Source organism: Notothenia coriiceps, unplaced genomic scaffold, assembly GCF_000735185.1.
Source record: "Notothenia coriiceps isolate Sejong01 unplaced genomic scaffold, NC01 NC01_scaffold00003960, whole genome shotgun sequence".
Taxonomy (NCBI): Eukaryota; Metazoa; Chordata; class Actinopteri; order Perciformes; family Nototheniidae; genus Notothenia; species Notothenia coriiceps.
The window spans coordinates 40,955-53,889 of record NW_011336661.1 but is presented as its reverse complement, the minus strand read 5'-3'; the positions used below and the strand labels follow the sequence as shown (position 1 = coordinate 53,889).

The 12,935-nt window shown below is 39.1% G+C and overlaps 1 protein-coding gene across 1 annotated transcript in view; it reads left to right on the top strand.

Annotated features, from left to right (window-relative positions):
- The first annotated feature begins 618 nt into the window (after nt 1-618).
- Nucleotides 619-12,935, top strand: part of pear1 (platelet endothelial aggregation receptor 1) — a 25,049-nt gene continuing 12,732 nt past the window's right edge. The window contains exons 1-7 of the mRNA XM_010766945.1: nt 619-725; nt 1,453-1,554; nt 1,653-1,753; nt 6,099-6,191; nt 10,728-10,974; nt 12,131-12,233; nt 12,636-12,772. Coding sequence (XP_010765247.1) covers nt 619-725; nt 1,453-1,554; nt 1,653-1,753; nt 6,099-6,191; nt 10,728-10,974; nt 12,131-12,233; nt 12,636-12,772 — 890 coding nt within the window. The remainder of the gene's footprint in view (nt 726-1,452; nt 1,555-1,652; nt 1,754-6,098; nt 6,192-10,727; nt 10,975-12,130; nt 12,234-12,635; nt 12,773-12,935) is intronic.

The following is a 12,935-nucleotide window of genomic DNA, read 5'->3' as shown; positions in this document are numbered from 1 at the left end:
TTTGCCTCACCTCTGCTGAGTGTTTAACAAACTCTTTTTACAATCACAGGCTCAAACCTTAACCGCAGTTTATAGGTACCGAGAAACAGATTTTATTTAATCTTTCTGTCCGCCACACTGTGAAATGTTAATTATAGTAAACAAAAAACAATGGATGTAAATGTCAAATAGAGAGCAGGACTGGAACTTTTTTTTATTTTCCCATTTTGGGTGTGCAACATTTTCCACAGTGAGTTTGCGAGGGTTAGGTTTATTGTTGTGTTTCATGCTGCTCAACTTTATCCCGCAGTAAAAAGAAACCTCAAAATGACTCTTCTTCTTTGAAAGGTTTCTTTAAAATTGGTGTTTAAGGCATGTTAATTCAATTCGTCTTCATGAGAAATGGCCGTTTTTAACATCACCTCTTCAGCCGAGCCTAAACAAACGGTACATACCGTACAAGTTGCATAACCAGATTGCTTTGCGTTGTACAAATGTTGCTTTTACTGTCTCCACCTTCAGTTTAGTTTCCCAGTCTAACAAAAATAAATATGTTTCGGCCCCCTGCCATCCTTGCTGAAATGTTTGGGTTTTTGCATCCCTTTGTAAATGTCTGTCTTTTTTTTACCCCTCAGGACCATGGCGACTCTGCAGAGCTCCGCCGTCCTGCTGCTGTCGAGCTTCCTGATTGGTCTGAGCTACTCTCTGAACCCAAGAGACCCGAATGTGTGCAGCCTGTGGGAGAGGTGAGGCCTGTATGACTTAGTCAAACAGAAAAATGTCATCAAATATACAACATTTTTTCTCAAGCACTGCTGCATTCATAGTGCTGAAAGTTTACTTTAACTGGACCCAAACCACTAGGGCCATTGCTATTGGACAACTCGAGACATGTAACATTTTATGAATCAACAACATTTCTAACATGTTTATTAAGAAAGAGCAACTCATGTAAATGTTGATATGACTATTTTGAAACCAGACTAAGAGTCTACAGCCAAAGGGAACCTCCACAGTCATTAGGGTTCATAGACGGCAGCACTTGTTTTCATGATTAACCAATCCACAAAATCAATCCTCAATCAATCCATTAATTGCTTTATGTATGAAATGATTGTAGGAGAGTATTGAGAATGCTTATTTTATTTGACCATCATACCGTAAATCAAGTTCGATCATGTTCAGTTTACTATCAGGAAAGTAATGAAGTCCTCACGTTTGAAAAGCTGGAAACATAAAACGTTTGACATGTTTGCCTAAAAATGACTAATTCCATCACATTCCATTTTTAAATAGAAGCCTTTCTTTTAACCAACTGTATCAATGTATTGATTAATTGTTGACAGGGTCTCGTACAACTGGCAATTCATATGTTGACCCCCTCTTCACATAATTCACAGGGGCCTTGCTCAAAGATGGAGCTTTTGTATTTTATTCTGTGAAGGTTTTAAAATGTGTTGCCTTGCTTTTCAGCTTCACCACCTCAGTCAAAGAGTCCTACTCGCATCCTTACGACCGGGTGACGGAGGAGCCGTGCTCCGACCCTCGGACCTCCTACAGATGCCTGCGCCACAGGTAGGAGAAGCATTACGACCTCTTTCCTGTTCATGCTCACTTCCTGTTCCTGTCAGTGGAGGGTCCAAGCTTCCTGTCTGACTGTGTCATTCTTTCAGGATCACCTACAAGACGGCCTACAGGCAGGCGGTGAAGACAGACTATCGCAAGAGATACCAGTGCTGCCCCGGCTATTACGAGAGCCGAGAAAAATGTGTCCGTAAGTAATGATGTGAAACTTGAAACAATACACTCAGCTGCGTACTTTTTAATTTATAAGTGAGGCAGACAGAAGGAAATCAAAAATAAATGGTGGAGGAGAGGAAAAGTGTTTTCAAGATGGGAATTAAGAGGTTTAACATCATTGTCAAACTAAACACCAAAGTATGCATGATTTCAGTTATATTCAAATAAAAAGGTACATTTCAAGCCCAAATTGTGTACAGAGGTACCAAACCAATGTGTGAGTTTGTTAATAAATAATCCTGTCCCACACTGGGCTGTGCACAGGATAAGGAAAAAAGGCTTAGTGCAAGTGAACCTGCTTCATAAAAACAAAATGCCATGTGTTTTATCCTTAAATAACAATTTAAACTGCGCCAAATCTCCCTGATCATTTACTGTATATTTAGTTCTAATATACAATCTTCCCTGTGTTAGGACTCAACATATAATGAAGAAATTATAAATTCTTATTTTAATTACCGGTATTAGTTTATTTATCAAGGACAGCGTATATTAATACATATTCATGCACATACTGTATCAGAGGTTTTTTAGGAAAAGTACATTCATAGTTATTAAGATAATTTCTAAACATTAAAAACATTCTTTACTTGTCTCCTTTCGGTGGGCCTTAAAAAGTAGTCAGATCTAAATATATAGATAAAAAGAAACTGGAATAAACCTCTGAAAGTGTTTACCGGTACTCTTAATTTATATATTGTACACTTTGTTGCTAAATTGTCCAAAATCCCCGAAAAAATGACTGAGGACATGACCTCAGTGTCCTCAAGGGTAGCTACCCCCCTGGTCCCACCCATGAGTGCGCAACATCATTGTAGATTGCAAACTAACATTGTGTATAAGCAAAATGAATAAGTGCCATATTTTAAATCAACAAATATTCAAAACATATTTAGGAATTTGGAAACTAATGTGATGTTTCTGGCAGATTCCCGTGTACTCGATAAAGAGACAGCTCAGGTTTGAAATATTTTGTAAGTTAATGCAAATTCTTTTTTTGAAAGGAGCATTTAAGAGTGTTGCAAGTCCTTGGCAGACTGATTCTGTCTTCATGGTCTAATGCTAGGAGATACATTAATCCATACGCAGGTTTACCGTTAAAACCCTGTATTGCACAGCTTTAGGAGCACATGTTGAGGAGACGCTGAACCAACAGAGTAACCTGATGTTGGATGAATACTTTGGGCAGCAATCTAGCACAATACCAACATTTATTTTTAGTCTTTTTTTTCCATGCAACATGCAAAGTCAATATGGGTTGCACATGATGCTGGAATTACCACAATTATGGGTTCGGGTCCCACTGGGGCTTTTCATGCTGATATTGGCTGTACCAGCTGGAATTGTAACTAAACTAAAGTGTGTGTTGCTGACACCATAAAAAACCCTCCGCATCATTTTCACATTTTATTTCAGTTCTAGGATTCCACATAATTCAGCAACTTATATTTCATCAACTAAGCATCTGTTCCTGATGGATTTAAAAGTTGTGACACGGCTGCATGCAGCTTAGGGAAGAACAACAGAAATAGCATCATGTGAACAAAATCCTCAGTGCACAAACACTCAAGCCTCAAGATAATATGGAAACAGAGCTGAAGCCTTGAATGAAATAAAGTAACGTTGTCCAAAACAAAAAGGGACTTTAACACATTGGTATAACTATGTATAGAGTAAATTAATTTACATTTTAAAACAAACATACACAATCCATCTGTTTTATGTGTATTTTTGATTTGGATATTTATCAAGGTTGCTTTAGTTTATACTGATTCTTTTGTTTATCTACTGTATAGACTACATTTTGAGTGTCTTTCTTCTAACATCTTGGGGTGTACTTTAACGTTGTATCCTTTGAATTCAAAATGTTTTAGTAAATTCAGAACAAACATGAACATCAAATATGTTTGAAGGAGAGATTTCTTCATATGGATTTAATTTCTACCTCAGTTTCTTTGGCATCACAAACGTTGTATGTGATTTAAGTAATCATTAACCTATAACTACAATCCTTATCTTAACTTTAAGTACTCTAACGTAAAGCCCATTGTCAATTTTAGGCAGTTTTTTTTATTTTTAAATAAATGCATGGGTGCAGTAGATAAAATAAACAACAGATTCATTTTTGGCGTCTAAAAATATCAAACTGATGCAGATGTCAACCGTTTAGTTTGACACACTGTTATTGCTGACAATCAGCGGTGACATATATAAATAAAGGGAAACCCCACATGGCTCCATGGTTTAGGAAATTCTACCTTAGCTTTGCAAACTCTCCCATACATCACTGGATGATCTCAGAAGTGCAGGATGGTAATAACAAGGTTTCCGTGCTTTGTGCTTCAATAACTGACATTTTGGAGATAAATGTTTTTTTGTTCAGCCGAGAATATACACAACGTTCACAGTGGTCTCATGACGCCGTTCTCTGTGTGGAGTTTTTCTCTTGGAGCCAAACAAGCCTTTGATTCCACTGACTGACAAAGATTGGAGCCCACTGATTGCTACTTTAAGTTTTATTATTGAAATATCTCTCCTCCCAGTGTGTCATCTATGACTCCTCCTACACCCACTTTCTGTATAATGTACACTGTTTCCTTATTTTCTAAATACATATAATTAGATACAATTATGCTTACCTCATTTATTTGATGACTAGTTAGCAATTTCCAGGCTCCAGTGTGAACACACCTGCAACTAAAGGAGAAAGTAATCAGTGAAATGATAGCTTATTGAAAAGAAAAACACCCCGTGCAAAATGCAGTATGTGATTAGAAATCACTCATCTAGTGCAACACAAATATAAGAAATCTCTGGTGGACTTATGTAATTATACGTTTTCAGTCATGAATGCATGTTTGGATTTATTAAATAGCAATACCTTATGATGCTGGCAACTCAAAGACTCTCTAAGAGGCTCCTTGTCAATATGAATGGCGTCTGACATGCTTTCAGGGTGGTGGTTTGAGCGCAGCTGTCGAGCTGGCAGATTTATTCTATTTATTGCGAAGGGAAAGAATATAGTTTAGTTGAATAGATTTTTAATTGAATAGAAAAACACATTTGAAATAGTACGCTTTTGAAACATTAATCATCATTTCCGTAGCACTCTACACTCATTTATATCAAATGCCATATATTTGATGGGACGCTATAGGAGCGATACACAGTGAGGCAGTGATGAGTCCTAAAACCCAGAAAATACTTAGCATTTTAGCGCTTTCGGTATTCTCATCCGAAGTGAATGCTTTTTTGACTAATGAGATTTCACGTTTTGTTCCACAACATAAAACCCATCAGTAAATACTCCACTCCTGAATAACCGAAGCTTCAACGTGTCGTAAAAATGGCGGTTGCTATAAAGTGACTAAATAAACAAAGTCATCACGTCTGCCTTTAGCTTAGCGGTGGCGATCCACAGCCGTAGTGTAGTTTGTTTATAGCATTACTTTAGCTTTTGTTTAAGCTTAATTTATGCTTTAAAAAATCACAACGTGGGGTTAATATGTAGAGATAATCCTGCTGAACAAAATGTGTCAAGTACTGCTAATGTGTGTTTGCCATAAAGCTTATTTTCTGTGATATACCAAAATGCAATGGGTGAATCCTATTGCTTTTTGTGAAGGGATGGCCTAAATAAATGTGTCATCACTGCACCACCATATTGCTGCTCACTCTTAGCAGACTGACAAGTTGCCATGACAGCAAGGTGTCAATCACAAGATAGCCACACCCTAAAGCATACCCAGCGTCTATTTGACTCTAAATGGGACTATCATTTAGAAAAAGGAACTTCATGATGTATTGAAGAAGACTAGAAAAAAACGGTCAAGACCATTAACTCATATAATATATGAAGTGAGAATTTTGTCATAGACCTTTATACAATCAGACTTAGTTTTGCACACAGTGGAGTTCTCCCCTGCTGGACACATTTGCTTCACTTTTTCAGACCCAAAGGCTATGTCCACTTCTTTTACAAGGCCTATAATCGGTTCATTGAATGGTTTGTTCTAGAGGGCATAGGCACACTGTATTCTTTCTTTTGGATGGGGAAAAAAATCACAGGCAATTCCAGGATTACTGTAACAATATCTCATCTTCTTCTTCATCTTGTTAATGAAAAATGACATCCAGGGAGGGGGGGGGGGAGGGTCTTTAACTCATGTTATTGATCTGCGGGATTCATCAGACAAAATAAAGTTTGGTAGCACAGACTGATCTTTACTCTCAGATAACACACAGACGTGGCATCCATGGTTGTATTGACTTTTCTCCACAAAGCCAGCTCTGTTATAAAGTGTGTTTCTCGTCCACAGCTCGCTGCACCAAGGAGTGTGTCCACGGTCGATGTGTCGCTCCAGATCGGTGCCAGTGTGAGGGCGGCTGGCGAGGAGACGACTGTTCCAGCGGTATGAATCACACTTTTCCCCTCCCTCAGACATTTTCTCACTCTCGCCCTTGTTTGCTTTCTCTCTCTCCTTCCCCCTCTTCTGTCTTTTCAGGTGCACACAGAAATAAACTTGACACACACAACAGAAATTGACAACAGGCCATTAATCAAACGCCTTCACATACATCACTTCACACACACTGAAGGCCTTTCCAATGGAAACAGCAAGGGAGCATTACCGCATCCCCAGCAATGAGTCATTAATGTCAGCCTCAGTCCAAAAAACAGTTTACTAGACCAGAAGGAGCTGCACAGCCACCTCTCACAGTTACTGTTCAAAATAATAACTTCTCGAGAAGTACTCTTAAGTCAAAAGCATAAAACAATCAAGTGTAATACAAGTGAAACTTCTGACAAACTTCTGCTCAAATAAATGTAACAGCACACCCTAAAAGCAATGGGTTACGAGTTAAATCATAATAATAATAATAATAATAGCTTAGATTTATATAACGCCTTTCATGGGACCCAAGGTCGCTTTACAAATAAAAACAAGAGTAAAAACAAACAAACAAAAACAAAAGGCAGTCAGACAAACAGTCAGACAGACAAAACAACAAATAAATTAGGGGCCGAAGACCTTGGCAGTAACTTAAAAAGTGACCACAGTTCCAATAAGAGCGAAGACAGAGACATTAAACCAACTGCTTCTACCCACTTATGTCTTCTTTTTACAAACTGTAGTCAGCAGAAATGGTTATGCAATTATTATTTGAGGCACCAACTCAGAACAGTGAGTCAAACCTAGTTTGTCCTGCCTCAAATCCCACTGATTTTAATCGTCTAAACAACATGGAGTGTGAAACCAGAACCACATATTCTGTCCCCCTCACTGTAATGAAGTTTTCCACTAACTTCAGCCCGTTTCTCTGCAGTCAGCTGGGTCAATAGTACACAGCCTTCCTCCATTCCCCCTCTATCCCTGTGCAGAGAGAAGGAATCATAGCTTTAACGGGTAGCGGTTGATGTCCTGACAGGGGGATGATGGGAAGGGGAAATGGAAAATGTTACCCCTCTCTTTCTTGCATGGCCCAGTTCTCCACATCTCTCCTTACACTCCCTCCCTCCTCTAACCCTCACTTAAAAACTCTTCTTTGCTTCCTCCTCCTCCTCCTCCTCCTCTCTCCAGCCTTGGCTCGACTTTATCTTCCTATAATGGAGTCTTTTTGGCAGAATGAGCCCTGACACTTCCTGGATGCCTGTGTGTTGAGCTATCTAAGTACTGTAAGGGAAAGAGGAGAGGGGATGAGGTTTTCATACCAAACACTTTTAGTTTGTGGAAAAAAGAAAAGGGGAGGAAAAGCAAACGCAATATTCTTTGTTTTGTACAGTACGTTAAAGTGAAAGAAGTATTCATATCCTTTACTTAGGAAAAATGCAATAACTATAATGAAAAAAACGTCCCTATAAGTAAAAGCCCTGCATTCAAACAGTAGAAGTAAAAACATGCAAGTATTATCAATATAGTATTCTTTAAGTATCAAAAGTGGAAGGGGTCATTCTGCTGTACACAGTGTCAATGTTTTATTAGTATATATGATGTTCTTTGTAAATATAACATTTGCATTATGTTGCCTTTTATTGCTGTAGATGTTTAAGATTGTTTCCAGCTAATCTAAAAGAGGTTTTAAATAGTAGATTCAGCTTAAGAAAAAAGTCTAAGGACAATTGACTTCAACAGAGACATTAAAAAGAGACATTTAATATTTGAGAAAAATGATAAATCACCAAATGTAGGAAGACATGGTTTTGACAAGACAGAAAGCACATTACAATCTGCAAAGAAAAATTAAAGTTGTCTGCCAAATGTAGTACAGTTAGACGTTCTTCTACTCAAGTACAGTACTTAAGGGTGCTCCATTTCACTGATAGAAAGAGAGGAGCCTTGGGAACAGATTGAAAAATGGGAATATGATGGTTTTGACAATGATGAAAAGGAATAATGTGGTTCAGTGGGAGTTACAAAATGTCATGTCAAAGTATTTAAAGATTTACGTAAGCCCTGTTTCCAGAGCACATTTAAAAAGATATACGCAAAGAGCTGGAATCAAAAACCAGCAGCGAGGGTTGTTTAGATATTCAGAAGATTAAGTGGACTTTGTACGCAAGCAGGACTCTAACCACTGCTTGGACAACTGTCAGGGGAAAAATAAGAATTTTCCCAGCATACCAGTGTGCATTCCTGATAAATGATATTTAAGAGATGCCAGTTCTGAAGTGCGTGTCCATCAGTGGGATTACATGCACACATTATTAGATACTGTTTCGCTGTGGAGGTAACTGCAGAGCATCTGAATGGATTCATATCTCTATCCCCATCACTGAAATGTATTATTATTTAGGAAGTCTCAGTGTGAACCTGAAAGTTCAGTGAGTCTGTGAAGTCCTAACGCTGTGTGTCAGTGTGATGATGTAATCAAACAAGCATTAGATTACTGAGTGATCATGCACAGATGCAGATGCTTAAAAGAAAAACGGCCACAAACGCTTCTGTGTTTTCAAATGTGAAGATTGGAGAAAACAGCAGGAGTAAGCTAAATAAAAAAATGTATCTGACCGAAAAACCCCGCCCATTATTCCCAACTCTTCCCCAATAAAAGCAGGTTGCACTAGCTCCAAAAGTTGCTGACAACACTGACAGTATTTTCCTTTATTTTCTGCCAGAGCATTCGATTCATCTGTTGCCGTCGTGATGTTAAGAGATTTTCAACAAATATTACAAGTTTCTTTTCTGGAAACACATTAACCCCCCTAGTTGGGTGTAAACAAACTCAGCAACACTCTCAGAGATGAGGATTTATGTTTACATGCAGATAAACAAAACACATAGGAAGAGTTTTCAGCACCGAGGGGCTTTGACTCTCTGCCAGCTGGTTGCTCAAAAATAACACGTCCAATCCGGTCGTTTTTCACCCACTCATTCATTTCTGTCTGGACGCTCCAGCCTCTCAGCTCTTAGGCCGACGGTCCTGCAGAACTTCAGTAAATCTGCACGTTGTCCTACAGACGGTCTGTAAACACCACCGCTGCTCCAGCTGAGTTTCCCATTAGTCAATGCGACACAATCCAGCAAAGCCCCTCTCCAATGCCTGCTCAGAACAAGCAAAGGTATGATTTAGTTAAACAAAAGAAGCAAGGGTCCTGCTCCACGTTAGTGCAATAAACAAAACTTGTCATCCATGGCGGCGCGCTTTGCTCCAGGCCAAATTTGGCTCTGCTCTACTCTCTGTGTAATTATTGTCAAAGCAGTCCTTATACTTTTCAAATCTGTGGCCAGGCATATGTGCGAAGAGAGGTAGGGGATGGGCGGGGGGGGGAAACGTAGAGCATGGGGGGGGAAACGTAGAGCATGGACGTGTAGTTTAGGCTTTAGTGAATGTCTACTTCTAACAAAGATGGGGCTCAGCATGAAATAGTTGGAATTGTTTTTACTTTCAAAGAAATCTCTCGCCATGTGTTACGTCAGTGCAATTGGATATCACAGTTACTCCATGTTGTCCAATATCCAAGACTTCAAAAAGTATTGATGAGATATTTGAAGAATGCACCCGTGACCAATCAGGGGTCTCATGACGCGACCCAGTGGACTGAGATCTCTTCATAGTGAAATGAAATCCAAACCTTGTGTGAATCTCCCCTGAACATTAACCCCACCGGAAACGATCGTCAGGCTTCTGTAAAATCATCCATTTAAAACTCGTCCATCTTCTGAGCTCCGTGCAAATCGTGCTGCCAATTCTATATGATGTGTTGGTAATATAAAACTCCTGGGCTAAAAGGCGAGATGTGGAAGCATGATGGAGATAATAATGTGTTGTGGAGCTTTACGTCATCCTAAAGGGCTCTCTTGTTGCTGTTCTGTTTTCCATCTCCGAGTTGTCTATTTTAATAAGATTTGTGTCTGTTTATTTGTGTTTCATGACATCATATAGTGTCAGTGTACACCACAGTGTAGGGGGAAAAGATTGAATTATAAAAAGGCAAAAGAGACAAAATGATCCTTCAGCACAGGCTCTGGATGCATGTTATAATAATCGTGAGTGATCTTATTTTGCTTCAGTGTTTTTTTTTCCATGTCCAGCATAGTAGAGCAGGCTGACTCAATGTTTAGAGTAGGAGGTGCATTACTGGAAGTTGACTGGTTTGAATCGTCGGAAAATGTTGGCAATCAAAGTGAGAACCTCCTCGGTCAGAACGAGCGAGGCTGTTTAATTTCAACATATCTGAATTCAAATAACAAAACGCAACGAGTCGCCCTATGTAAAGATGTAGCGTGTGATCTCCATTGTATCCTTTTCTCCCAGGGTAGATTGACATTTTCCTATTTGGTATCATCATGGTAGATAATACATTCGGAGATTGAGTTTATAAATCTAGGGTCACAATTCACATTTTTTTTAAGTACAACTCACCAACGCAATATTCAGGAATGAATAGCAGTCTGGATCAGTAGTCTTATTTACAATCAATAACAGTTTTTCTTGTTACCTTTCAGCGTGTGATGAGAAACACTGGGGTGCAGGCTGCAGTCAGCAGTGTGAGTGTGAGAACAAAGCTCTGTGCCATCCGGGCAAGGGCACGTGTCAGTGTCCCCCGGGGTTTATAGGACGACACTGCGAGGAGTCCTGTCCTGCAGGCACCTTCGGGAAGGGCTGTCTGCAGAGGTGCAAGTGTGGCAGCGGAGGATCCTGTGATAAAGAAACCGGAGAGTGTTCATGCCGGGACAATTTCACTGGGACATTGTAAGTTCACATAAATGTATATATGATAGGAGCATTGCATATTGGAAGATGTATTACAACATGCTCCACTGTTCTTGTGTATAGGGCCAAACATTGTCTGAAAAACATTATTGTAGTATTAACATGGCCTGTTTTTCTCTAACTCCATAGTAAATATTGGTATTTTGAAATGGTTCCCCTCTTCAGTTTCCAAAATGTTGATAACATACATATTATTCTTTTATAGTTAATAAAGTATGGTATCAAAGCAGGTTTACAAACACACAAGAGGGTTATCTGTCCACAAGAGCAAAAGTCAGCAGCAATTGAATTTGCGAAGTCATGCCACAAATGTAACTTGAAATGCTATGTTTGCTATTTGATTGAGGAGATACTTAATACCTCATTTAATAACAGTTGATTTTTTTATCTCCATTTTCTCTGGATGTTTGTCGGACACAGGTCTGTCTTTACCAAGCAATTTGTTTTCACAATTAATTTTAAGATGGGAAAAAGGCCCGTACTTCACTAATATCCATGAGTCGTCTGTTACGCCTACATTTTTATTTGACCCCGAGGACGAGTAAACAATACAAACATCTTCCCTGCTAAATATGAGTGGAAAGTCTTGAACTGCCAACATGAACACATAACACATCACTTTGAGTTAAATAAGAAATGGGGGCTTTGCCACAAAGATGACTGGATACAACTTCTTGATAAATTGCATATATTTAAAATATGTCCCTAAAGGATGCATTCAAAAATATAATATCCCATAAGTGTGCATTTTAGGTGATTTGTGTGTATTAATCACAGAGATCAGCGCTTGTGACCCCTGTATTTTACTTTTCCCTAGACCATAATCTTTAATTACATTCTATAACAATCCATCATTATTTATCTGCAAACAAAATAATAATTTAAAACAGGTTTAAAAAGTCCCATTGGTCTTTAAAAACAATGGTACTTGAGATGAAGGAAAAAAGACTACTCAAGTAAGAAAGTAGAACAAACTAACAGTGCTTGATTAATTGTTCTCGAGACAAAAAGTCTGACTGTAGAAGAAAACGTTTACTTAAGTCTTCAGGAATGTCTCATGAGGACACATGGAGTGTTTTTGACTAAAGTGGTCCATTAAGCTGTTATTAAGCATGGGCTCTATCCTGTCCCCCAGCTGTGAGAAGGCGTGTCCCAGGAAATGCCAGGCGCGATGCCCCTGCCAGAACGGAGGTATCTGTAAAGGCAAAGGGATCTGCGACTGCCCACCTGGATGGACGGTACGTCTCTACCTCAAAGCTTGCACTGACACTAAACATTATATCATCCGTGGAGGTTGCCAGATTTTGAATTGGCCTCATGTACATTTCCAGAAGGCTCCTACTTTGTTCTAAGAGACAAACTTATTTTTAAGACACTTTGAAACGACCTGTCATCTCTGGGGACACTCAGCTGCATGGTTTTCCACTAATGTGAACATTCCTTCAGGAGGTTACTTTGTTTTTGGAAAACATGCATGACAGGAGACGTGATTGTGATACCAGAGAGAACTTTTTTTTTTTTTGAGTAACCGTAAATTGTAAGGTTGCAATGTTGGTGTCTCATTCCAGTTGTGCAATGATGCATCTTCCTTTCCTGGCATTTCATTCTGCCTCAATGTTTTTTGCCTTGTTATTCTGCAGGGTGCCGTTTGCACAGAGCGATGTTCAGAGGGACGGTTTGGACAGAACTGCGCCAATGAGTGTCTCTGCCACAACAGGGGCAAGTGTGACCCTGAAACTGGACAGTGCCAGTGTGCTAAAGGTTTCACTGGTAACAGGTGGGTTGTTTTTTTGGGGTTACTTTTGACTAATATTAAAGGCAACGTTATTTTATCAAATGATCTAATCAAGGGACAGTGTTTTTTTATCCTCGACAAGTAAAACAAACAAAACTGTGTTTTCAGGCTCATACTTGGGGTTTTACTAGAATATTTTACATGC